At 36.7% G+C, this 22545-nt stretch overlaps 5 protein-coding genes across 7 annotated transcripts; 3 read left to right on the top strand and 2 right to left on the bottom strand.

Annotated features, from left to right (window-relative positions):
* Positions 1–12: 12 nt before the first annotated feature.
* On the top strand, positions 13–3527 carry LOC110410871 (adrenodoxin-like protein 2, mitochondrial). The gene is made up of 8 exons (XM_021420778.2): positions 13–259; positions 501–581; positions 728–795; positions 1616–1731; positions 2414–2520; positions 2831–2880; positions 2991–3073; positions 3157–3527. Exons 2-8 carry the CDS (start codon positions 524–526, stop codon positions 3269–3271), a joined length of 597 nt encoding a protein of 198 aa, XP_021276453.1. The 5' UTR covers positions 13–259; positions 501–523; the 3' UTR covers positions 3272–3527.
* Positions 3528–7608: 4081 nt separating this feature from the next.
* On the top strand, positions 7609–13494 carry LOC110410353 (Riboflavin synthase-like superfamily protein). 3 transcript variants are annotated; one of them, XM_021420000.2, is made up of 14 exons: positions 7609–8622; positions 8719–8878; positions 9284–9332; positions 9566–9679; positions 9829–10251; positions 10333–10719; positions 10797–10892; positions 11056–11171; positions 11309–11479; positions 11556–11712; positions 11804–12010; positions 12130–12258; positions 12537–12615; positions 13160–13494. In XM_021420000.2, exons 1-14 carry the CDS (start codon positions 8022–8024, stop codon positions 13267–13269), a joined length of 2799 nt encoding a protein of 932 aa, XP_021275675.1. In that variant the 5' UTR covers positions 7609–8021; the 3' UTR covers positions 13270–13494. The 3 variants fall into 3 exon arrangements, with proteins under 3 accessions (XP_021275675.1, XP_021275676.1, XP_021275673.1); XM_021420001.2 differs by having other exon boundaries at positions 7609–8634; positions 12537–12611; XM_021419998.2 differs by having other exon boundaries at positions 7610–8634.
* Positions 13390–14199, bottom strand: LOC110410354 (uncharacterized). Its single transcript, XM_021420002.2, has 2 exons — positions 13843–14199; positions 13390–13744 (listed from the first exon to the last, which is right to left on the bottom strand). The coding sequence occupies exons 1-2, from the start codon at positions 14007–14009 to the stop codon at positions 13609–13611; spliced, it is 303 nt and encodes a 100-aa protein (XP_021275677.1). The 5' UTR covers positions 14010–14199; the 3' UTR covers positions 13390–13608.
* A 244-nt stretch (positions 14200–14443) lies between these two features.
* On the top strand, positions 14444–16512 carry PRXQ (Thioredoxin superfamily protein). The gene is made up of 4 exons (XM_021421220.2): positions 14444–14849; positions 14924–15061; positions 15395–15484; positions 16063–16512. The coding sequence occupies exons 1-4, from the start codon at positions 14646–14648 to the stop codon at positions 16279–16281; spliced, it is 651 nt and encodes a 216-aa protein (XP_021276895.1). The 5' UTR covers positions 14444–14645; the 3' UTR covers positions 16282–16512.
* A 784-nt stretch (positions 16513–17296) lies between these two features.
* Positions 17297–20858, bottom strand: FMO1 (flavin-dependent monooxygenase 1). Its single transcript, XM_021421377.1, has 5 exons — positions 20326–20858; positions 19544–19784; positions 18469–18647; positions 18010–18359; positions 17297–17909 (listed from the first exon to the last, which is right to left on the bottom strand). The coding sequence occupies exons 1-5, from the start codon at positions 20785–20787 to the stop codon at positions 17567–17569; spliced, it is 1575 nt and encodes a 524-aa protein (XP_021277052.1). The 5' UTR covers positions 20788–20858; the 3' UTR covers positions 17297–17566.
* Between the last annotated feature and the right edge of the window lie 1687 nt (positions 20859–22545).

Here is a 22545-nt window from a genome sequence, read left to right as displayed (position 1 = left end):
CAAAGTTGGGTTTGGTCTCGAGCAGTCTCCTAAGTCCCCTACATTTCTTCCTCAAAACACTTCTTCTCTCTCTGCGGCGTATATTATTCAAAAGACGCTTATTAGGCCTCAAAATTCATCTAACCTCACGCCAACTGCCTTCGTTGGCGGCGACCCTTTTCTTTCAAACACTTCAAGTTGGGGCTCTCGTCTTAAAATCTAACAGCACCGATTGGACCCGACCCGTTCCCAATCCCCTCCGTTCATCGCGTTGCAAAAGGTATATATTTTTATTATTATTATTATTTCAAAGTTTGTCACTTGCTCACTTTATATTGTCGTTATTTCACATTCCGGAGATTAAATATTTGTCTAAATCAGTAAGCAGCAGCATAGCTGAATACCCAGTTGAACTTTATTTATTAATTCGCTTTTGGAGCAAGCCCTTTCGGAATTTGATATGTTTGTTGAAGACTTGTAGTTTAAGTTCTAAGGCATATCTTCTTTTCCCCTTTAAACAGGGGTTGTTTTTCTGCCTCAAATTATGCTAGTTTCTAGGCTTTCTAGACTTGGATTTCGTGTTGCCAAAGAGCTTTCACGAGGTATGCGTCTATTTTCAATTTTGGGTTACTTTGCTATGTTTTGCTTTGTATGAACTAATATATTTTACAGATTCTTAATAATGCATGATTTGTATGATATGATCTTTATCTACTAACTTTACTTCAAATTGCATTCTTTTTGACAGGCGGATATACGTACACATCTAGAACAAGATATAGACAAAGGCCTTGCGGGCGATACCAGCGCTCCCTGGTCAGTGATGTTTATTTTCGTATATTTCATTTTCTATCTCTTTTGAGTCACTGAGAGAAAGTAGCCTAAGGCATGGGCGGTGGTTAACCCTCACATTTGGTTGTTCTTGGCATAGTTCTATGTTAATCTCGTGCTTATGATATGCATTACTCTGTATGGAATGGTGGAGTTTAATTGAATGCAACTGGAAAAGATAGCAGTTTATGGAGAAGTTTTAGTTGTGATAAGGAAAGATATTAGTCTCTTTATCAGCAGTTAGCTATGTTACCCAATATTAGGTGAAACATCTAGACTAGTCAATGAGATAGTGATATGATTAATCCTTTCCCTGCTTTTTATTAGGGTGATTCTGCTGCGGACAGTAATGACCTCTTATCATATCTACAGAAAGAACATAGTGTTGCAGTTGTTTTGTTTACTTAGGGAATGGAATAATTTGATAAATGTTACTTATACTGACAACTTTGGGATCTGTAGAGGTATAGGAAATATGACTAAAACTTGGATGAAAGTTGTGTGAGAAAATATGATAAGCACACAAGCAAACGTTTGATGAGTTCTGAATGGTAATAAGTTGGAGGCAACAATAGTTGCCAGAATAATTAGAAAACAACTTTAGATAAATTGAGGTTGGTATTGGTATAAACATTGAAGCACGATATACGTATAGACTTATAGTTGATATTACACTGGACAGAATTGAAGAAACAGATTTCAGTTTTTACTATTTATCCAAAACAGAAAAAATGGTTATGTTTTGAGCTAATTATAAGCTTATTTTCCCATTATCTTTTTCTCTTTTTTCAATTTTTTTGGACAGCTTGAATTACTGCCAGAAACTAGAGCCTTTCAAGGTGCCATATTTCAAAAGCATCATGATTTTTCTACATCAGCTTCCAACAATGCTTCTGAGGGAGGGGATGAACAGAAAGAAACGTGAGTTCTTTAAATAAAATTGTAACAGCATGGTGTTAATGACTGTTGGATGAAGTTGCACATCTTTTACTTAGTCCTAACCTTCTTGCATTGGTGAATTATTTAGATTATCAAATCCTCAACTCTCTTTTTTTTTTTTTAGTACACCGACGCACACAAAAATATGAAAGAAGAAATACACAAACCTAATTTTGATTTAGAACTTCTTGGAGAGATGATGATGCATGCTTCAGTGTCAGTTAAAGTTATTCTAAACTGATTCTCCTAGGAAAAGCATTTCTTTGGCAAGACTCGATATTGTTTTCACATATTTTAACATGCTTCAAGCAAGCTTGAATGTTGGTGGTCAATTAATGTCTCAGCTGAGCTATGCATAGGGTAGCATCCACCGCACCAGCACGTTTTAACAGAAGGACTTGTATCTGTGTATGCATCTGCCTTTAATTAGTTCTGGATTTTGTGGGTGTGGTTTTCTGGATACTCTCCATCTCTGCACTGTGTGGCTCTCACACTTTTAATAGGTGGCAGATGCAGATTGCAATTTATGGCATTCAATGACTTTGAAAAGCATGGATTTTACATGCCCCAGCACTGTTCTTTAAACACATAATGGCTTTATACGTATAATTTAAAATTGATTTTTGTTGTCATTTTGATCACACTATATTGTCGTCTGTGGCAGGATATCTGTCACATTTGTTTTAAAGGATGGAGAAGAAATGCATGTTCGGGTGCCTATTGGAATGTCTATTCTGGAAGCAGCCCATGAAAATGATATAGAACTAGAAGGCAAGGAACATGATTCATTGTTCGTCCAATAATTGTGTAGCGCTCCTTGGATCCAAAATCTTCTTGGACTAATTCATATACTCAAAGTTCTTTTATAATGATATATCTGTCTTAAACACATTCTGCTCACATGAAGGATGCTTTAGCAATAACATAGAACATAATGTGATTTTAGAACCTCCTTTTTTTTTTTTGTGATACAAATTCAGTTTACATGTTTTGGTAACACAAACAGATGGGTTAATTACTTGGGCCAATTAATTTATAGTTCATTGCTGAAATTTAATGTTTGCTTGTACTGTTGTTTCAGGAGCATGTGAGGGTTCACTTGCTTGTTCGACTTGCCATGTCATAGTGATGGTATGTTAATAGCGTTATATGTTATCAAAAATGCTGTTTACTGGTTTATGGTAATTTCAAATATTCTTTTAACCGAGTTATTAGGGACTAAGTGTTGACCCTTTTGCTAGGACATGGAGCAGTATAATAAATTAGAAGATCCAACTGATGAGGAGAATGATATGTTGGACCTGGCATTTGGGCTTACAGAAACGTGAGTCCTTACATTTTATATCCGCTAGACAAATTTTTTTGCATTTTAATCTAAATGGATTGTCACGTTTTTTAACTTTTCAGGTCTCGGCTGGGTTGTCAAATAATTGCCAGGCCGGAACTCGATGGAATTCGTTTAGCAATCCCTGCTGCCACTCGAAACTTTGCTGTTGATGGGTATGTTCCAAAACCCCACTAGAACGATACTACACCAAACCCTGTTTCATTGAGCGAAGAGGATCCAGTCATCCAGTTTTGTAGCTTCTCTATTGTGTTGGATCGACGAGCATCTATTATCCTCAAGTGATTTTTTTGTATTAATTATTACTTAATAAATTCCCAATAATCCCTTTGTGAAGTTGATTCTATAGATCAAATAATATTAAGGTTCCATTGACCACACTTTGTTCCATATTTTTATGAATACAGACACGGAAAACTCGAGATTAATGTCAGTCTGACAGGTCCTACGCAACTATAACTATGTGGTGGCAGCTGATAAATTATAATTGAAGTATGGTTAATCTTCTGAAAATCATGACTGATGTATTAAAGTTCATGAGTTCAATCCGGTGTCCTAGTTTCTGCCTTAAACTGATGTTCTGGTTGGTAGTGCCCCGGGACATTAGGCCTCTAGAAGTTTTAAGTCTGTGGTATGAGCTAAATGCTAGCTAATTCTATATTGCTTAATTGTTTGGCAAGTTTAGATTGAAACATAGAAACAAATGGGTTGGGTATTGAGAAACAAATGAAGCACTGGGAGTCGGTGCATGCACCTCTCAGGCAATTTTACTTCATGGTGAAGAGTTTGATGAAAAAGAGTGTGCGATAAACGCATGTCATACAGTAGATGTTGGGCAGATCTGGTGTTGCTGTCGTTTGATAGCCTGCTTGGATCCCTTGTCGGGCCCCCTAAATGCATCATTATCTAAATCCAATTTGATGGACTGCAATGTGATTGACATATTCCCTTGTGATTTCTAGTTTGATTGGTAGGTTCCACCTAAATGGGCCGATTGCTCCTTAAGAAATCTCGCCTTTGTTAATAACTATCAGTTGGTACGGAGTAGTACAAATAAAGGGGTTTGTAAAATTGTTTACCTAAAAACCTGAAACCTTATTCTCGAAGATGGAATTATTTCTTTGCAGAAAATTTTACATTGTAAAATGTTTCTAGTCTATTGACTGTTGAGCATCTGAGAATGAGCATTGGAATTTGTTGTGCAATGATCATCCTATCCGTAAACTGGCTAATGTGAATTGGGAACTGAGTTGTTGCACTGCCATTTGCTATTTGACTCTTTCCTTGTATTTATTGGTGGCATCAGGGGGCTCTCATCATTTAGATTTCGATGTTGTCATTCCTTTGTTTTGCTGCCTCCAAGGAATAGACCCTTGAATGATTATTGCGTCACTGAATTTAACAAATAGAATCTACTGAGCTTCCCCAAGACACATTTAAACCCTGTTTGCCTTTTTTTTTTTTTAATTTGTGAATATATTCAAGAATTTGATTGAATAGTAAATGCATAATACCTATTCCAATCTCCTTGTGTAAATAAAGACACAAATTTGTAACGAATTGAAACGAAAAGTTAAGGAAATTAAAAAACTGAGAAAAGATAAAGAAATGTTCCAACTCATCCATCCATTAGTACAGTAGTATTATTAATTTTCTTTTGCTTCAGCTTCATTGGTTTTTTAACAGAATAGTGTACAAAAGTCAAAGGGAGTTAGTTGAGTTTTGCCTTTCAATAATGGAATCGCCACGCTCTTTCTGTATAGGAAACGACAAAGGTGCCCGTCGGCTGTGGCTTTCAGGTAACGCAAGAGTTTAGAGCCTGGGCAACTATCGGAAAGGGGGAGGGGAAAGAAAAAAAAAAGTTGGTAAATAGAAACTAGAAAGAACCACAAACTACAGGGAAAGATACCAAATCCCAACCAATTTGCTATTAATTTCTCTTTTCAATTTTCCTTTTGTAACAACACCAATTGTCAAATGTTGAACCCAATCACCAGAAAATAAGCACTTAGGCAAAGGATACTTATGACTTATGGGTTGAATAATTAAAGAGAGCAAGGTAATAAGTCACTTAATAATTTATTACCTTTTGCTAAGGTCTGTGAATATGCATAACTGAAAAAGGAACGTCAAATGAGAGCATAGAACTACTTTTTCTGTAATTGTCAATTTAAAGAGACTTATGTTATAACAGTGACTGCAGTGGTAACATTTATATATGATGCAGATGCTGAACTCCTGTTAAACCCATCATAAAACTATCACTACTTAGGCTAATTCAATTTAAATGTTTCTTAATCTAGAACCGAGACGCGTGAATTTTACATCTCAACTACTGTATGATGAAGCAAACTGCATGATGCCATTTGTACTAGATGCACCTTTGATCTATCTACATATCAAGTTTTTGTACTTTTGTTTTCCCCTTTAGAGAGTACATATTTTTTTTCTAACTTATTATTTAAGCAAGCCGTACAGGGACGTGGACAACATCCAATTTCGCTTTCACTTTAACTTCCAAATTCAGAATTTTTTCTTTTTTGGTATATGCAATTATGGATATTGTGAAAACACGTTCTGAGGTAAAAGAGGCCAATATCCGTAAGACAGATTAACATAGGAAATATTTTACTGTAAAACATGTAGTATTTCTGAGATATATCAAGCAGCTAGCAGAAGAATCAAAGGGTTTGAACAAAGAGGTCAGATTCTGCTAGATAGGCATGAAAATACTATGTAATTGATATGACTACTCAACTTCCAGTGCAAATGCAACAAGCCGTAGCTTGAACACACATTGAATGCAACAACCATTAATTCAACACAAAAAAAAAAAGGAACTGCAAAATTCACACGATTTAATGATGCTGCAGTGAAGGCAAAGTACGTGAAATGAATTGTGGGTGCAGCAAAAGAACTCAAGCATGGAACTTTTCTTTTTGAACGTTAAAGTTGTAAAGTACACAATTATAGATAAGAAGAGGGCTATACTTTCAATTGTACTGCAAATGTTTGCAGGCCTTCTAGAAGGGCTTACGATCAAACAGTTCTTTGTTACCTTCCAATAAGCTTATTTCCAACCTTCTTTTTTTTCTTTAATTTAATAGGTTTTGACAAATCTTGCTATTTCCTACCAACTTCATGTCTTTCATGTCAAAATCCATACTATTATATGGTCTGCATTAGCCAATTTTTTTATAGACACCCTTAGAATAAAATATAGAAACCAAAATATTGTTTATGCAGTGTTATACATGGGGAGATTAGAATGTAAATTAATTTTAGTTTTTATTTGAAGAAGAGATATGGTTATCTTTTTAATAATGTTTTTGGTGACCCAATATGCAAACATAAGTTATGGAAAAGTCAGAAAGCCTATATGTTAAGGAAATGTATGTTTCAGGAGATGATAACTTTACCTTTACCAACATGCTTTAAATTAGCGGTTCTAGCTAGTACTAGTAAAGATAGAACTCAATATTTGGTAGCAGACATTCGACATTGGCTTTTACACAGAGATGCTGAGCAGAATTCTATCTACTTTTCCTTTTAATTTCTAGTGTGTGTTAGACAAAGAAACGTTTCCAATGGTGAATAATGGAAGCATGGGTGGAGAGGAAGCTAATCAAGGCAGTGGCGTGTTCTAGCCATAGTTTTGACGCTTGTGGTCAGAAAACTCTTAATTTAATGTTCGGCAATGGAGAAAGAGAAACAGCTTTCTCATTCCTGTATTGAAATGGTAGCTTCACAGACAGGGTTGATATACCAGAAAGTGGGCGACACGAACATGACAACTACATCAATTATATTATTAAATCTTGTTCTTGATATATTAACAGCTGTGATTATGGTTCATAATTTTTCATGCAGACCACCAAAAAAAAAAAAAAAACTCACCAGAAAATTCCTTGGTTTACATGCTGATTGCAACTAATACCATACACCTGCCAAAAACAAAAGAAATTCACTTGGCAAAGAATTGGGAGAATTGGAAAGTTTTCGTTGTTAGATCAAACTGAAATTTTCTTCCTTTTGCCCATAACCAGGTATAATTCGTATGATTCTGCAGGGAGCAGCTAAACAACTGGGAAGAAATTCACACGATTTTGACCATGCTAAAAGCATCCAAATCACAGAATAGTATATATATATATATATATTTACTCGCATGCAAACTTTCAGATTTTCTCTCTCACCAATCACCACATTGTCACTTTCTAAACCCTGACTTTTCCATTTCAACCCAAAAATTAAAACAGTGAAAAAATGCTTATAAATCACTGTTTCTTTTTTCTTTTCCCTTATTAAAATCTCAAATGAATCCGAAAGGCAACAAATTTAGAAAATATAAAGACCGCCGCTCCTAAAAGCAGGGTAGGCGATCATAAACTTGATAAGAAAATCGCCAACCAAGAAAGAAAGAAAAAGAAAAACATTTTCTTTATACCGTACTATGTATTCATATATATATATATATATATATTCCAAACTCCCACCTCCCACATTGACCTCATCAACTAAGAACCTCTTCATTTGTTTGCCTTTCATTAATTTATGTAAGTAGTCCCAACTCTGATTTATTCTCCTCCTCCTTCGCCTTTGGTTATTTATAAATATAAATTATTATTTATTATTAGTAGGGGAATAATATTTTTCAAGAATTTGTTTGGCAAAACCTCAACTACTCTGAAATAAGCACGACTAATCTCCGAAGCGTTGAAATCGTGCTAAGTGATCGGTTGGGAAGTGTTTGTCTTGTTTTTATTAATAATCCTCTCCCCCAATTGCATCAGAAGAAAAAAAATATACACTAAACAAAAAGAAAAAATAACATAAACATTAGGGAAAAAAATTAGCACCGTTACAGAGTTGTTAAAAGAAAATAAAGAGAGTTCGAAGTTTTGGAGAAAGAGGACGCACAGGATTAATGAAGTCGCCGGCGTCGTTTCACTCGTTTGGAAGGAGCAGTTCGAAGCTTTCAAATTACAGCCGGTCATTTGACTTACCGGATGACCTCGAAGATCTCTCTGCAGATGACTACGGCGTTGGTGGAGCAATGTTGCCGATTTTTCTAAGCGATTTGCAGAGGAATAACCAGCAAGACCTGGTCGAAGTCACGCTTGAGCTCGAGAACGACTCCATTGTGTTTTGCAGCGTGACGCCGAGTACTCCGCCTATTACGGACCAGAAGGAAGCCACCAGCGTAACGGCTTCTTCTGGGATTTTAGGGAGGAGTCTTTCGGCGACGTCGAGGATTCGGAGGAAGTTCGCGTGGTTAAAGTCGGGGTCATCATCGAGAGCTTCATCATCGGCGGAGAATGATCAGGACCGTAGGATTACGGCGCGTGACGAGAGGAGAATCAAGGCTAAGCTTCAACGGACGAAATCGAGTGCTCAACGTGCGTTGAGAGGGCTCAGGTTTATTAGTAAAACGACCGTTGCAAATGACGCAGAAGAAATGTGGAGACGGGTCGAGTCCAGGTTCGAGTCGTTGGCTAAGGACGGGTTGCTTGCTAGAGAAGATTTCGGTGATTGCATAGGTTCCTACTCTCGTACTTTGTTTGGCAACTAAGAAAATAAGGAAGGAAATTTGAATTATTTTTTCTTCTTTTTATCGGACGTAGGGATGGTGGATTCGAAGGAGTTCGCGGTTGGGATATTCGATGCGTTAGCAAGAAGAAGGAGACAGAGAATCGGGAAAATAACAAAAGATGAGCTTCATGATTTCTGGTTACAGATTTCAGACCAGAGTTTTGACGCGCGTCTTCAGATTTTCTTTGACATGTTAGTGCTCTTTCTTACTCCTTTTCTCTCTCAACGGTCTTGACGCTGTTTACTTTTTCTTGGAAGAATGAGTTTTTCTACAAAAGCAACGGCGACCGAGAGTTTGATCTGCGGAAATCCGGCTGAGTGATTTGAATTGATTGGTTGAGAGCAGTAATTTTGCGTAGTTACTTGAGCACCTAATTTTATCCGCTACATAAGAGGCTGATGGCCTATGGCCCGGTTGACGACTTGACGAGGCTGCTAGTAACTTTACGGTTTATGTTTCGCGGGAAGCGGACAAGATCTGATATTTAAGTTTAATTTACTTTAATTTATTAGTATTCTTGTTGATTAATGTGTTGCTGGGTGTTTTTTATTTTTTTGGGCTGCAATTGGATTATTTAGTTGATCAAAATTTTGCAGGGCTGACAGCAACGAGGATGGAAGAGTCACAAGGGAAGAAGTACAGGAGGTAACTTTCATTTTATTTTCTTACTTATGTATCATTATCAAATGATTAGTATTTATTTATTTTTTAATTTGAGTGGACAATCTACCCAAGCACTAATTGGAATTACTCCCAAGAAAATATGATTAATGAACATGTATTATTTATGTTTTATTTGGTATTTTTTATTCTCTGTCGACCTACAATGTCATTATCTAATTTGTTTCTCATTTATTTGATTATTTTTCAAAACACAGCTTATAATGCTTAGTGCTTCAGCCAACAAGCTATCCAAGCTGAAAGAACAAGCTGAAGAATATGCCTCACTGATCATGGAAGAATTGGATCCCGAGAATTTTGGGTACATTGAGGTAATCATAAATGTCAAGTTCAAGTTTTGATTATTTCAGATGTTTAGTTCAAGTTGATTGCAATTACTAATTCATTATCGTTTCACAAATTTATATTCTCGGATAAGAAAATAAAGTAAGACTTATGTGTCAATTTGGGTCCGTTTCAGTTATGGCAGTTGGAAACGCTTCTTCTACAAAGAGACAATTATATGAACTACAGCAGGCCACTTAGCGCCGCAAGTGCTGCCTGGAGTCAGAACATAAGTTCCGCCAGGCCCAAAAACATGCTCCGAAGAGTGTGCTTCGCACTCCGGTGCTTGATGCTAGAAAACTGGCGAAGGGAATGGATTTTGTTGCTTTGGATGATGGCAATGGCTACCCTTTTTGCCTGGAAATTCATGCAATATAAAAACAGGGCAGCATTCCAAGTTATGGGATATTGCTTGTGCACTGCCAAAGGAGCTGCCGAGACTCTCAAGCTCAACATGGCTCTAATTCTTTTACCAGTTTGTCGAAACACTTTGACTTGGCTTCGGTCCACTAAAGCAAGGTTCTTTGTTCCTTTTGATGACAACATCAATTTCCACAAGGTGAGGAGGGGCTATTTAGTGGACTTTGTTAACGCACTCACTAACTTATTTTAACAAATTTTTTCTCCCTCAATTTCACAGATAATTGCCTGTGCTATAGCCATTGGAGTCTTAGTTCATGCAGGAAGCCACTTGTCATGCGATTTTATCCGGCTCACGCGCTCTTCTCCAGAAAAATTTGCTCTCATAGCCTCTGACTTCAGTCATGGCAAAAGACCAACATATTTAGAGCTTTTGACTGGTGTTCTGGGCGTGACGGGGATTTCTATGGTGATTTTCATGGCCATTGCATTTATATTGGCAACAAGTCACTTCCGCAGAAATGTATTGAGACTCCCTGCACCCTTCAACAGATTGACAGGCTTCAATGCATTCTGGTATTCTCATCATCTTCTTGGTCTTGTCTACGTTTTGCTAGTAATCCACGGAACATTCTTGTTCTTGGCCCACAAGTGGTCTCAGAGATCGGTAAGAACTCTAGGATCATAGTTCTATGAGAATGACAGAAAACTACATGCCAAGTCCTAACTATGTTGGCGATGCAGACATGGATGTACATCTCTGTTCCATTGTTGCTTTACATAGGGGAGCGTAGTGTAAGAACGTGTAGATCAGAACATTCTTCAGTAAAAATATTTAAGGTAATATGATTAAGTTCTTTTCTTTACTATTCTATTCAGCTAAACTTTGTCGCAAAATGATATTCATGTTTTCTGAGAGATTCATGTTTTGAGGAAACAAAAAAGAATGCAGTTTTCTTAGCTTCATTTTTGTGAGTTTAGAAGGTTTCTTTAACATCCGCAGGTTTCAGTACTACCAGGAAATGTCTTCAGCATAGTCATGTCAAAGCCACCGGGATTCAAGTATAAAAGTGGGCAGTACATATTCCTACATTGCCCATCAATCTCCCCATTTGAATGGTACGTGTGATTTTGATGGATATCCTGCTTCCTCTAATCTTAATGGCCTTTACATTGCTTGATGTCTTAACTATCAAAATTTTGGAAATTTATTTGTACTTTATTGCGCATTGAACTGACACTAGATTCATTTTTAGGCACCCATTTTCTATTACTTCAGCACCAGGAGATGAGTGTCTCAGCGTTCACATCCGGACGGTAGGAGACTGGACGCAAGAATTGAAACGAGTTTTCACTGATGTTAATGACTCACCATTTGTCATAGGTCGAGCTAGATTTGGTCAGCCTGGACATATTGATCAGAATGGGTAATTACATTAGCAGGAAACGATACTTTCTTACGTTTAAGTTCAATTATTAACTCAACATGTTTTACCGATGCAGTCAACCGAAGTTGCTTGTTGATGGTCCATATGGGGCTTCGGCACAGGACTACAGGAATTATGATGTTTTGCTCCTTGTGGGGCTAGGAATTGGAGCCACCCCTTTTATAAGCATCCTTAGAGATCTTTTAAACAATTCAAGAGCAGAAGATCAAATGGTACAAGCCACTTTCTATAGGACTGTTTTGTGCATAATTTATTAGTATTTTTTGCTTCCACTCAATAATATTTGCGGCTTTGATGGTACAGAGTTCCACCACAGAAATGACTAGATCAGACGACAGCTGGAACAGTCTTGCATCTTCGAATCTCACAGCCAATTCAAGCTCGACTAGCGGTGGAAAGAAGAAGCCACAGAGGACTAGGAATGCTTATTTCTACTGGGTCACGAGGGAACCCGGGTCCTTTGAATGGTTTAAAGGAGTAATGGATGAAGTTGCAGAAATGGATCACAAAGTAATACTACATATATATACTACTTTAGAGCAAATCCAGTGTTTTTTATAATTACAAGAATAAGCTTCCCAAAGCAATGTCTTATTCTTCTCTCTTGTTGTTTCGACTCTCAAAAACAGGGTCAGATTGAGCTGCACAACTACCTTACAAGTGTCTACGAAGAAGGGGATGCAAGATCAACCTTGATTACGATGGTCCAAGCTCTAAACCATGCTAAACATGGGGTTGACATCCTATCAGGCACCCGCGTATGATCTTCATTTCCTACATAACTTAAAAAAAGGATCATAATAATAAGCAAACTCCCAAAAAGTCATTTTCATTATGTATCAGTTTTTAATCATGTTAAAATTCCACAAAAGTTTTTAATAGGAGTACATAATTGAAATGTGCACATATCATTGCCCAATTTGAAAGATAGATTTTCTTTACATCCTCTCTCTCTCCTACCAAACAACCATTTAAAATTCCCAATCATTTGCGTGAGCAATGACTGACCCTTTTGATATCCAATTCGATGATGCAGGTGAGGACACACTTCGCAAGGCCTAACTGGAAAGAAGTTTTCAGCAAAATAGCTTCAAAACATCCTCATGCCACAGTAGGTAAATACATATCTGGCCACAAAAGAGAGGAAAATAAAGTATTAATCAAACCCATAATTATTTGTTGTTTAAGCAAACGACTTGTTTGAAAAAAATAAAAAATGTGGGAGTGGGATATGAGTTAAAGATTCTGCCAACGAGACTGGCTGGCCATAATTGGCTCCCATTCAATTCAACCTACTATGGGTACTTAAAATACAGCCTCACAAGGCTGTACGCAACCAACTAATGACAAAGGGGAAAAAAAAAATTAAAGTGCTTATGTCCTTTCAGCCCAACACACAGCTGTCACGTTTAATTGGATAAACAGAAGAAAACGTAAAAGAAATGAAGATTAGTAAAGTTATCCGAATGTGTATGGAATACTATAATGGTCCACAGCTTAGCCGACCAATCAAGAGAAGCACCCAACTCAATTTCTAACCTTTTGATCTTGTTTTTATGCTATCCATATTAGGACCATCCCTCTGCATTTAGAAAAGGGGAAAAAGATTTGTTTAAGGAAAGCTTTGACAGGAATTGTATCTGATGGTTAAAATTGCAGGAGTGTTCTATTGTGGAATGCCGGTGTTGGCAAAGGAGTTGAAGAAGCTATCACGAGAGCTGAGCCACAAGACATCCACGCGGTTCGAATTCCACAAGGAATATTTCTAAAGATCCTTGCATTTATATGTATATACATAGAAGCCAACCTGCTCCTGTTGTTATTTCTTGTAACTACAAATTCAAAGATATATATATATATTACATGTATTTATACCCAGAGTTGAGATGTAAATGTAAAATATATAGCATTCAAATTGTAAAACTTTTGTCTACTGCAAATTTTGTAATATTTTCTTACATTGTGAAATAGCAATGATCATTAAGGATCAAGAAGAGGTTACAGTTTGTTGCAATTTGTTTGAAATTCTACGGGGGGAAAGGAAAATGGCCATTGCAAAAGACAAAACTACAATGAAGACATTAACAGGATTTGAGGGGTTAATGTTATTAATCGTCTTTTAATCGTTTGAGAAGCCTGGAAGCCCAGCGCCGGACACGTCGCTTGAGTGTGTAACCCACGACGATTCCAGCAGCGAAGCAAATTGCACAGAGTTTTGAACACGTCCACAGCGAGACCGCTTGCCTGCAAATTCCAAACAAAACAAGAAAATGAAAATGAAAATGTTAAAAATTGAAGCATTTCCATCAAAGTTCACGTTGATTGAAATGAACACAAGTTACCTGAGAGGTCTGGTGACTAAAACTCGAGAGGCATCATCAGAGGACAAAGCGGCAGAAGCTCCAGCTCCTCCTCCGCCAAGCTTGTAAGGAATTTCGGGCAAGGAAGTAGGAGATCCTAATTTTGTGTCCTTTGAGAAGGAGCGGACCAAATTCTGCAATCCCTCCATTGCTGACTACCCACAAACCCTAAACCCCTCTTTTGTTTGGTTGTTAATAATGGGAGTATTTCGATTCGACATATCCCGCATTCCGCCTGCCTTCCACAGAGGACTGGACCTTGGACCAAAGTCGAATGATGGGCTCGTCCTCTAGGCCCGATTCAACGCCGTTTACATACATATGTTGCCCAGTGTAGAAAAAAGTGTGGAGATTTTATACAAAACATAAAATACCATTCACCCTATAATAATAAAATACCATGTCTTTATTCAATCAAATCGTGAAAATTACAATGAAAAATTAATCAAAGTACAAAGACGTAAGAGAAATTACAATGGTTGACGTAGAAAGAAGTAAAGAAATGGGTGGTCAAGAAGGGCGGGTGAGGCTTAGGCCTATAACTATGTAATAAGGGTCGTACGAGGGGTGAGGGCTGGGGACAGGCGGACAGCAATTGGCCACGCAGTGCAAATCTACTGTCATCCATCTTCTCCTCCCATACCCCTCTCTGATCCAATAGCCACCCAGGCACCAACAGCCTCTTATCTGTCTCTCCAAAAATATAAAATGCAAAACCAAGCAACGGCCGAAGTACACTTTGCTCTTATTACCAGCGCACTTCCCCTTTCATCTTAACCAAAACAATGGCTACATCTCTCACTCTTCCAAACCGTACTCTCGCTTCTCTACTCCCTTCTCACACTCCCAAAACTCAGTCTTCTGTTTCTCAATCTCTCCCACTTGTCTCCAAATCCTCGCAGTCTCAGTTTTATGGCCTTAAGTTCTCTTACTCTTCTTCTCTTTCAATCCCTTCTTCTTCCTCTTTCAAGACCTCCATTTCTGCCAAGGTACATTGTTTTACCTTGTGTGTTTATTGGCTTACTGTTATGGGTGATTTACTTATGACTCTGGGGTTTTGCAGGTGAACAAAGGTTCAGCACCTCCATCATTCACATTGAAAGATCAGGATGGGAAAAATGTGAGCCTTTCCAAGTTTAAAGGAAAGCCTGTGGTTGTCTATTTCTACCCTGCTGATGAGACCCCTGGCTGCACCAAGCAGGTGACTGTTATAAAGTCTTTGTTACATTTATCTTTAATTTTTATTTTAATTTTTATTTTTATTTTTAGCTGTTGTGGAAGCCAATTAAGACAGGAGATAATAGAAAGTTGGTAGCCTTGATTTCTGTAATGAAATCTTACCTTTACACCTGCAATCACCCTTTGTTTCTTAAATTGTTGAATTCCTTTACTTTGGGTTGTAGCAAACTTGCAACAAAATTTAGTTGCCCCATTTTGGGTGGCATTCATGTGATTAAATGGTTGTGAATTTTCAATTTTGTTAATCATAAGTGATGCAAGCCCCAAGGATTGATGGAAATTAATACTTTTGCAGGCATGTGCTTTCCGAGATTCTTATGAAAAGTTTAAGAAAGCAGGAGCTGAAGTTGTTGGGATAAGTGGTGATGACACATCATCACACAAGGTAAAACATAAACATTTTGCTGTAGAATACATTTGACCTTGAAGCTTTTAACGTTGATGGCCTTCCACTTTTAGCATTCTCCGGAGGTTATGAGCAGAATATATATATATGTATATGAACTCCTTTCAGATTTTCTTGAGGAAACGAATTCCTCTTACTCTGGAAGCTAAATCTTCATTGCGTGTGATAATTAGAAATTCTATTGTCCATGTAAATCCCCTCGGTGCTTATTCTTGATTGTGAGTAATAATAATTCTGTACAGGATACTTATTCATGTCTTGTTGTCTCCAACAGTCTGTATGGAAATTAAAATAGGCGATCAGCTGGATATGCTGAAAATGCTTAGTAGATAATACTTAGATATCATTCTCATTTTCATATGGCATTTTTATCATTGATGAAAAATGAACTCTTGGGTTCTTGTAAGATTTGTGCATTTACAATTATGCTATGATACAATCTTGCCGCTGTCTAGGAGTGGCCATGTCCTTCATCACACCCAGGGATTATAGGTTTGACCTGTCAATTAATGTCATCCTAATTGCTTTAACTTGACAACAATTTTTTAATTGATCAGGCATTTGCCAAGAAATACAGACTTCCATTTACATTGCTGAGTGATGAGGGCAACAAGGTGAGGCAAGAGTGGGGAGTGCCATCAGATCTGTTTGGAGCATTGCCTGGGAGACAAACCTATGTTCTTGACAGGAATGGGGTGGTTCAACTCATCTACAACAACCAGTTTCAGCCCGAGAAGCATATAGATGAAACCTTAAAACTACTTCAAAGTTTGTAAACGTCTCTAGAAATTCTTTTTGTTCTCTCCTCCATCTAACACTTGCATATCTGTTCTTGGAGTTAGACAAGTGTTTGCTTTTGTATGATTCAAGCTCCTCTGTTTTAATTGCTATGGCTGTAAGCTGGATTTGGACCTACATTATAAGTAAACCAGCTGATCATTTCTGTTCTAGGAAATTGAGGTACCCTTGTCCCCTGGATTTACAAGGTATGAGAATTTTTATGTCAATTCTGTGTTCAATTACCAACATAATTTGATATTGTTAAGTCTAATAGGAAATCTAGCATGAATGCCTCATCTCTGGCATAGAAACAATTGTTTTTGGCCTTCTGAGAACACTACTCACAACCCCATTAGCCCTCACTCAGCTTCTACAAAAGATAAATCTTGGCATAAGGAATTGAATTGAGCTATTAGTTCTGTCATAAGGTGAATGTATTCAGTTTCTGTACTAAAAATGGGATACCCAACATCCCACATCTGATGTGAATGTGATTATTAAGATTTATATAACAATTCAAGTCTACTACTACTAGTAACTTGAGTTTAAGTTTTTGAGAGCTACGTGACCAGTGGTTGGACTTGTACCGTTACAAATGGTATTAGAGCCTGCGCCGCGCCAGTTCAATGTGAGCTTTCACATTATTCTAGTGAGATCTTGGATCTGTGGATCTAATGTGTGGCCTTGATGAAGACATCAAGAATTTGAGTGGATGGGATTGTGCTACCCAGCATCCCGATATGTGGCCTTGATGTGTGTCCGATGTGAGCTTTCACATTGCTCTGGTGAGGTTTTGGATCTGTATGAGGATGTGAGCTCTGGTGAGATGTGTGTGAGATTTTGGATCTGAGATGTGTGGCTTTGATGTCCTCATAGTGATATTTATTCAACATCCTACATCTGATATGAATGTGATTGTTAATTAAATGAAGGAAAGATGAGAGATTTTGTCTTCTCATTGACTTTTGTACAATTTTTATAATAAGATCTAAAACTTTATATATTGCACACATAGTAAGAATATGTTTCTTCACTTATTTTTTTTTTTCAGTGTGATATAGAAAAACACAAGAAAATATCTAAATCCTAATAAGAACAATGAATGAGTTTCTATGGTTACTTAATACTTCTCTTGACTTATTGTCCTAATAAGGACAATGAATAACTTTATATGATTACTTATACTTTTTCTCACTTATTATTATTTTTTTCTTTTCAGACTAGCATATTCATAAGTTAACCCCTTATTAGGGAAGAATGAATGATATGACCACATGATTTTTAGTTTTCCTGTCCATAATCCTGGCTACCGTAAGGGCTAAATGCTTCTGATAACCAGCTCTTCTTCCTCCAAGAGTTCCATCCCATTTCTTCACACATTTCATCACTGTGGTTGATGCTAAAAGTGGAAATGCAGTGCCTTTTGTAAAACCTGGTTGTCCTCCTCATGACCTCCATCTCTCTAGATATTTGTCCAAGCATATTTTCAACACTTGGGAGCTTAAATTTTTCATCGACTAGTCGAGCAAGCCACATGCTACGCAGCTCTGACGTGTGAAGGTTTGAAACACTTTCGATGTAACCCACAAAAGCCATATTCGGTACCAATGGGTGGATTGTTCCCCTGGAAAAGGAATTAAGATGAGGCACGTTAGTCTAAACAATGTTTGTTTATGTTATTTTTGGTGAAACGCAGTTCTGGTGCAATGTGCTTGAATAATTACCTATACAAGGGCATGATCCCAGAAGGATATTCTATCAGACTACGGAAAGGCTCTGGTAAAATAGATTTGAGTTTCTTCTTGCCATCATAACCAGTTGCAAGAATTACAACATCGGCGTCCACTTTAGTATTGTCATCAAACTCAATTCCTTCTTTCCAGAACCACCATTTTGATGCTCTTTTGATAACAATATTGCCCTTATCAGCCTCGGTGAAGAAATTTTCTGGCATGATGGCCATCTGACAAGATGCGTAATCTTCCTCAAACGGGTGGTCTGGTTTCAATCCATATTTCTGTAATGGAAGTTTCCAAAGCAAGTAGGACTCGATGAACTTTGAAACTCCTCGCCTCTGTCAAGAACATCACTATATACAGCTTAGCACTAAACATTTAAAAAAGAAAAAGAAAAAGAAAAAGTTGTCTTAATAAGGGCTTTAAGAAATTATTGTGTTGACTCACCATGGGAGATAACAGGTAGCAAAGGAGGGTCCCGAGGATGCTTTGGTTAGGCCTTTCATGGAGGAACTGAGAAGCCCTTGTGGAATAGAACAGGAAGAAAGGCAAACCCCAGACCCAATAATGGGGAACAGTCCAGTGAAGTGTCCTTACCACCATGGTGCATGCTTGCCCTTCTGGCCCTTTATTTAAATCATCATTAGCAAAAATTACCACAATTATGATTAATTATATAAGCATATAATAATAAATCTGAATATTTTCTCGATTTCCTTTTCCCATATCTCTCAAAAGTCAAAATCACCTAACGAAACCCTAAGTTATTTGTCATGTGAAATGTACGCATGTGGCCAATGAAGGAACTTCAAAATTTCCAAGATAAGCCAAGGACGAATTGAACATGTCCTTTTTCTTCATTTCCTTCGTCCACGTTCTCATTCCTCAAAGTCCAAATTCTAATAGTGGAATTCTAAAGTTATGATTTAGAATCGTTGAAAAACATTTTTAGTCAAATGAAGTTCTAACGTCCAAACGTACATGGGATGCTCTTGTTGGTCATGCGTATGACACTTTGACCACTCCAATTTTTTTTTTTAAACCAAAACAAAATCCATGCAAATTCAACCTTCCCAACGTGGAAAATCACGGCCCCTACCTGCCCCATAACTTACTGAAATTGGATCTATATACATAGGCCACATGCAGTATCCTTGGACTAGCGTGCATCATACAAAAATATTCCATATATAAGAGACGGTTCAATTTTGATATATTCCTTCACATTATAATCACATGATAAGTAATTCAATATGCCATTCAAAGGGAAAAAGGTTGGTAGGTGGTGTTTGATCTGGAAATTTCTGTCTCTAACTAACAAGAAGTAATAATTTCATCACAAAAATTGTAGAAAATATTTCATAAATCACTTGATAAACTGATCCTCCCAAAGCAATGCACAATGCTTGATGCATCTGAAATTATGAATTACTTCTAATTTGGTTGCATTAGTTAACAAAATTATTAATTCTAAGTTCCGATTAATAGGCATAGTCAAGCTTAAGTAATTTCAAGCGATTACCTTGATTTGCTTCCGCGCACTCCACAGCTAAATCAATGGCTGATTTTTTGTAGCCAACAACGACAACCTTCTTTCCTTTAAGTAGCTGAGAAGTGGCTTCCTTGTCCAGCTTGCAGTAATCAATGGAGTGAAGGACCTTTCCCTGAAACATCTCAGGGCCTTTGTCGGATGGGAAACTTGGAATTTTGGGTATGTCCCCATATTTTCCGATGCAAACAACGAGAAATTCAAAGGCATACCACTGAAAAAGCAAAAACAGTACACGTGTAAATCAGCATGCACCTACCAAAATATGGATAGTATCATGCCCTACTACTCTTATACTGCAATAATCTTTTAGGACGAATTAGTGAGTCATAATCCTTAAAAAGAATAGCCTTTTTTGACGGAATTTATTTGATTCCTTAAATGCAAGGATATAGGAGGGCTTGACTATCAAACTTCCAGCACCATGAAAGCTGAAGACCATTATGTAGTTATCTTGGACTTTGATCGAGGAATATTTTATGTTAGGTATGAAACTTGAATTTTTCATTCCCTCTTTTTCATTATCCTCCTTCTGCTCTTCTCGCCAAAGGGGTAATAATTTTCTTTACTGAGACTGAAATAATGCATGTTAAAGGCCAATTACCAATTAGCTTTCTTCTTCTTCTTCTTCTTTTTGATCTGTTGCTATTAGCCAGGCTAGTTCAGGTAGTATGTCTTTTGGTAACCATTTTAATCAGAGGATATAAGCCCATATTCGAGAAAAGAAGAAAAACAGGAAGATTAAAAGCAACAACCTTAAGGTTTTCTGAATCATTAGTTTGCACAGCAATCTCCCAAACAGGATGGCCTGGCAATATTGGACTTCCATGCTCCCCAGCTTTTCCTGTCAGCTCAATTGTTTCCCGGTCACCAACAAAGCGGACCTCCACCACCTTTGAATTGAACTTGACAAATTTCAACACATCAAAGTGCTTAGCATATGATTCCAAGTAATCCAATATCTCAACATGAGAAGGGAAACTTGGGTCATCACGGTTAGGCCATTGAAAATCCGAGAACTCGTAATCCTTACGAGAAGATTGTAGTCTAGTAGAATTATAGGAACAACTTTTCCAGACCCCTCCTATGGAATCCGAGGCCTCGAAAACAACTGGGTTATGGTGAGAGAGCTGTTTAGCAGCCGCGATGCCGCTAACACCAGCTCCAATGATGGCAATCTTGGAGACCAAAGGAGGGCTTTCCTGGTGATGAGCCATTTTGGGTTATATGATCTTTGAGAATTAAGGTGGCTAGAGAAATGAAAGCAAGCGAGGGTTTGGAACTTGAAGGTAAACAATGGCTCTGCAAGGTGATAAAAAAGCTCAGAATTTGCATGTATTTATAGTTGCATGACGGAAGTCATGTTGAAAGCACGTGTAGTGGACTTGAAGATAGATAGAGTTTGGTATACAAAGAGAAAGGAAGGGAAGACCATTTCCTTTCTTGTAATATTATACACGTAATGTGAAATTGGTTCGTTATAGAAGGGAACTTTCGCTATGTATGGGATTGATTCATTCATTTCCTTCACCTAAAGGTTGTTGTTAAATTTCTATGCATCTTCAAACCCTAATATAAACTATTTATTCCTTCATAAACATTTCATGTAAACAATATTACTAATTGTAATACTAGTTGCCAATTTCCTTCCTAATATTTCTTCCGAGAAACAGCTTAATCATATAGAATATATCTCTCTCTTTCTCGTGAAGAAATTGAACATGCAAATTCTTTCCTTTTTGGACGACAACTAACATTTAAGTTTTTTAGGAAGATATATTGCTCCTATCCATGAATCTTGTGCTTAATTTTTGCAGACTTTTGATTGGTTTTTTACCTTTTTTATATATAAAAGATGAAAAAAAAAGAAAAAAAAATATAAAGAAGAGTGTTTAAATCAAGCACAATTAAATAACTTTTAATTCATCCTTGAAAAGTAAAATATTGAAAATCATGGAAAGTGTCGTCAAATTGAGTAGCTAGTTAATCAGTTAGCACAAATACTGTTCCCTCATTCCTAAATGGGAAAAAACGTGAACAATTAGTAACTAATTAATAACGTTTAATTATTTTAAGAGTCAAATTAAGACTAATAAGTAATGTGTTGAATATAGACTTGAGAATCACATTCCAAGGTTTTCTACTTTCGTATTAAGAGTTCAAGAAGGAAGTCCTTCCTTAAATTTCGTTTAACACAGTTCACCGTTGTGAATCCATACATATTAAATCAATTTCCTCTCATGGAATATATTCCAAACCCGAATTTGCTTTTATTTTTTGAGCCTTGCTACGATGACAGAGGGCTGTCATTCGTTTCGAATGACAGGCGCTATATATTCTATATATATTAATATAGACATCAACCTTACTCCTGTTTCCACTTTGGTTTTTTTTTTTTTTTGCTTTGATCATGACTTACAGTTGCCCACGCTTTCCTATTTACTTTTCTTTTTGTTTATAGTACCTATTATACTTTTACCTACTTATTTGCAAATTTACAATAGAAAATTTTAGGTGGAGTTGCGTAAACAAAAAATGTGAAATTTTGGTTTAAAAATGGTTAAATAAAAAATTAAAGTCAATAATTAATACTTATAACATTCATAAAAACGTATAGAGTAAATTGATAATATTTAAAGAATTAACTAAATAAAACATTTAATCACATAAATTTAAATCAATTTTTACTAAACAATATAAATAGATACGTCATGAGTTTTTAATTAGATCACCGACCATTTATACAAAACCTGTTATAGTTTTATGAATATCTGATACACTCAAATATCGAGTTATATAATTTATCAAACTTCGATTTTAATTTTATTTTTATGTAATTGTATTTCATAAATAATTTCACATAATTCACTTAATTAAGAAAAAACCGTAAATAATTTTTTCTTGATTCATCAAAAGGAGAATTATATTCATTAACATAATCAATAATTGCATTCATTAAGCCATGACATATGACT

This window comes from Theobroma umbraticum, unplaced genomic scaffold (genome assembly GCF_002168275.2).
Source record: "Theobroma umbraticum cultivar Fairchild unplaced genomic scaffold, ASM216827v3 scaffold_56.0, whole genome shotgun sequence".
NCBI classification, from domain to species: Eukaryota; Viridiplantae; Streptophyta; class Magnoliopsida; order Malvales; family Malvaceae; genus Theobroma; species Theobroma umbraticum.
The sequence above is the reverse complement of the archived record's forward strand: the minus strand, read 5'-3'. Positions and strand labels throughout refer to the sequence as shown.